Source organism: Myotis brandtii, unplaced genomic scaffold (genome assembly GCF_000412655.1).
Source record: "Myotis brandtii unplaced genomic scaffold, ASM41265v1 scaffold2212, whole genome shotgun sequence".
Classification (NCBI taxonomy): Eukaryota; Metazoa; Chordata; class Mammalia; order Chiroptera; family Vespertilionidae; genus Myotis; species Myotis brandtii.
The window spans coordinates 41,886-44,266 of NW_005358293.1; the positions used below are offsets into that span (position 1 = coordinate 41,886).

General features: G+C 51.6%; 2 protein-coding genes across 2 annotated transcripts in view; both read left to right on the top strand.

Moving 5' to 3' along the window:
* Nucleotides 1-564, top strand: part of LOC102262896 (zinc finger BED domain-containing protein 1) — a 2,803-nt gene extending 2,239 nt beyond the window's left edge. Inside the window, 2 exon segments of the mRNA XM_014539623.1 lie at nucleotides 1-246; nucleotides 249-564. Of these exon segments, the coding sequence (XP_014395109.1) occupies nucleotides 1-246; nucleotides 249-369 (367 nt within the window). The 3' untranslated portion in view covers nucleotides 370-564.
* A 114-nt stretch (nucleotides 565-678) lies between these two features.
* The window catches only part of DHRSX (dehydrogenase/reductase (SDR family) X-linked), a 29,158-nt gene continuing 27,455 nt past the window's right edge, over nucleotides 679-2,381 (top strand). Inside the window, exon 1 of the mRNA XM_014539624.1 lies at nucleotides 679-696. Coding sequence (XP_014395110.1) covers nucleotides 679-696 — 18 coding nt within the window. The remainder of the gene's footprint in view (nucleotides 697-2,381) is intronic.

Genomic DNA, 2,381 nt, shown 5'->3' on the forward strand with positions numbered 1-2,381 from the left:
CGCCAGGACGCAGCCGCCGCCACCGCCCTCCAGCGTCATCAACAACATGTTGGCGGAGATTTTCTGCCCGCAGGCGGGGGCCTCCGAGGACCAGGAGGAGCGGCACGCGCAGGTGCTGGAGGAACTGAGCAACTTCAAGTCGCAGAAGGTCCTGGGGCTCGACGAGGACCCCCTGAAGTGGTGGAGCGAGCGCCAGGCGCTCTTCCCGGTGCTGCCCAAGGTCCTGCAGAAATACTGGTGCGTCGCGCGGAGCCGGAGCCCGAGGACGAGGACGAGGGGGAGTGGGGGCTGGACCACGAGCCGGTGGTGACGTTTGGGGATGCGGTGAACAGCGGGTTCTTTGGGGGCCGGGACAGCGGCTTGGTGTAGCCACAGGGGAACCGGGGGGAGGCGCTATTGGGGGGTCACGGTTTGATATAAATACGGACCCCCGCCCCGGCCCCCAGGCTGGCTGGCGTGGCTCAAACGTTGAGCCAGGAACCCAATGGTCCCCAGTTCTATTCCCGGTCAGGGCTCGTGGCCTGGTTGTGCGCTCCATCCCCAGTAGGGGGCGTGCGGGAGGCAGCCGGTCCATGATTCTCTCTCCTCATGGATGTTTCTCTCTCTCTCTCTCTCTCTCCCTCTCCCTTCCTCTCTGAAATCAATAAACAATACGTTCCAAAACAAGACGGTATACAGATGATGTGTCGTGGGATTGTGCCTCTAAAACCTGAATAATTTTGTTGCCCAGTGTCACCCCCAATACGTTCAATAAAATGGAAAAGGATTTTTGAAAGTATATCTGAGCCCACACAGTGTTGCTCAGTGGTTAGAGCGTCGACCTAGGAACCAGGAGGTCAGGGTTCGATTCCCGGTCACCGGCACATGCCCGGGTTGCGGGCTCCATCCCCAGTAGGGGGCGTGCAGGAGGCCGCCGATCCATGGTTCTCTCTCATCATTAATATTTCTATCTCCGTCTCCCTTCCTCTCTGAAATCAAATATATATTTTTTAAATAAATATTTTTTAAATAAAAGGAAATGTGATAAAGAAAGATAGGGTTTCTGGGGTGTGCGTTTGGCGCGACAAGAATTTTCTGTGGCATCTACTCGAGGTGCAGCCAAGGGAACCTAACAGATACCTGTTCCCAGGGTCCACTTCGAAGCTGTCAATGTGCGGCTGGCCCAACAGAACCGGGAAGGGAGGTACCACTTCCGGTTCAAGAAACCCACACGCGTACAAGTCACAGCCTCTGGTGCAGGGAGGGTTTGGCGAAAATGTGAGAAACAGGACAGCTGTGGGCGGAGGTTGACAAAACCAGGCCGCTCCCTAAGCCCTAACCCTCAGCAATCATAATCCTGAATCTAAACCCTAACCCTAAATCTGATCTAAATCCTAAACCCTAGCCCTGACCCAAACCCAAACCCTAACCCAACCCTAAAACCTAACCCAACCCCTAAAACCTAACCCAAACCCTAAAACCTAACCCAAACCCTAAACCTAACCCTAAATCTTAAACCTAAATCTAAACCCTGACCCTAACCCTGATCTAAATCCTAAACCCTAGCCCTGACCCAAACCCAAACCCAAACCCTAACCCAACCCTAAAACCTAACCCAAACCCTAAACCTAAACCTAACCCCAAATCCTAATCCTAAACCCTAACCGAAATCCTAACCATAAACCCTAGCCCTAAACCCAAACCCTAAACCCTAAACCTAACCATAAACCCTAGACCTAAACCTAACCCAAACCCTAAACCCTAGACCTAAACCTAACCCTAAACCCAAACCCTAAACCCTAATCCTAACCCAAACCCTAAACCTAACCCTAAACTCTAGCCCTAATTCAAACCCTAAACCTCAAACCTAACCCTAAACCCTAATCCTAAACCCTAACCGAAATCCTAACCCTAAACCCTCGCCCTAACCCAAACCCTAAACCTTAAACCTAACCCTAAACCCTAATCCTAACCCTTAACTTTAAATCAAACCCTAAACCCTAACCTAAATCCTAACCCTAACCCAAACCCTAAATCCTAACACTGAACCGTACACTTTAAGCCTAACTCTAGCCCTAACCCTGAACTCTAAACCCTAGTCCTAACACAGAGGCTTGGGATTTCCCCGTTAAGGTCTGGACACAGAACAAGGCTGTCCCCCCCAAAATTGTAGCTCCGCCCACTTCCTTTTGCCTCACTCCCTACCCCCCCATTCCCCCACCCCTGACCACTTATCTCTCTGAGTGTAACAACCGTGTCATTTCAACAATCCTATATAGCAAAAGCCTAATATGCTAAGTGTCCGGTTGTCCATTCAACCAATCAAAGCGTAATATGCTAATGATATGCTAAGGCCGCTCAACCGCTCGCTATGACGTGCACTGACCACCAGGGGGCAGACA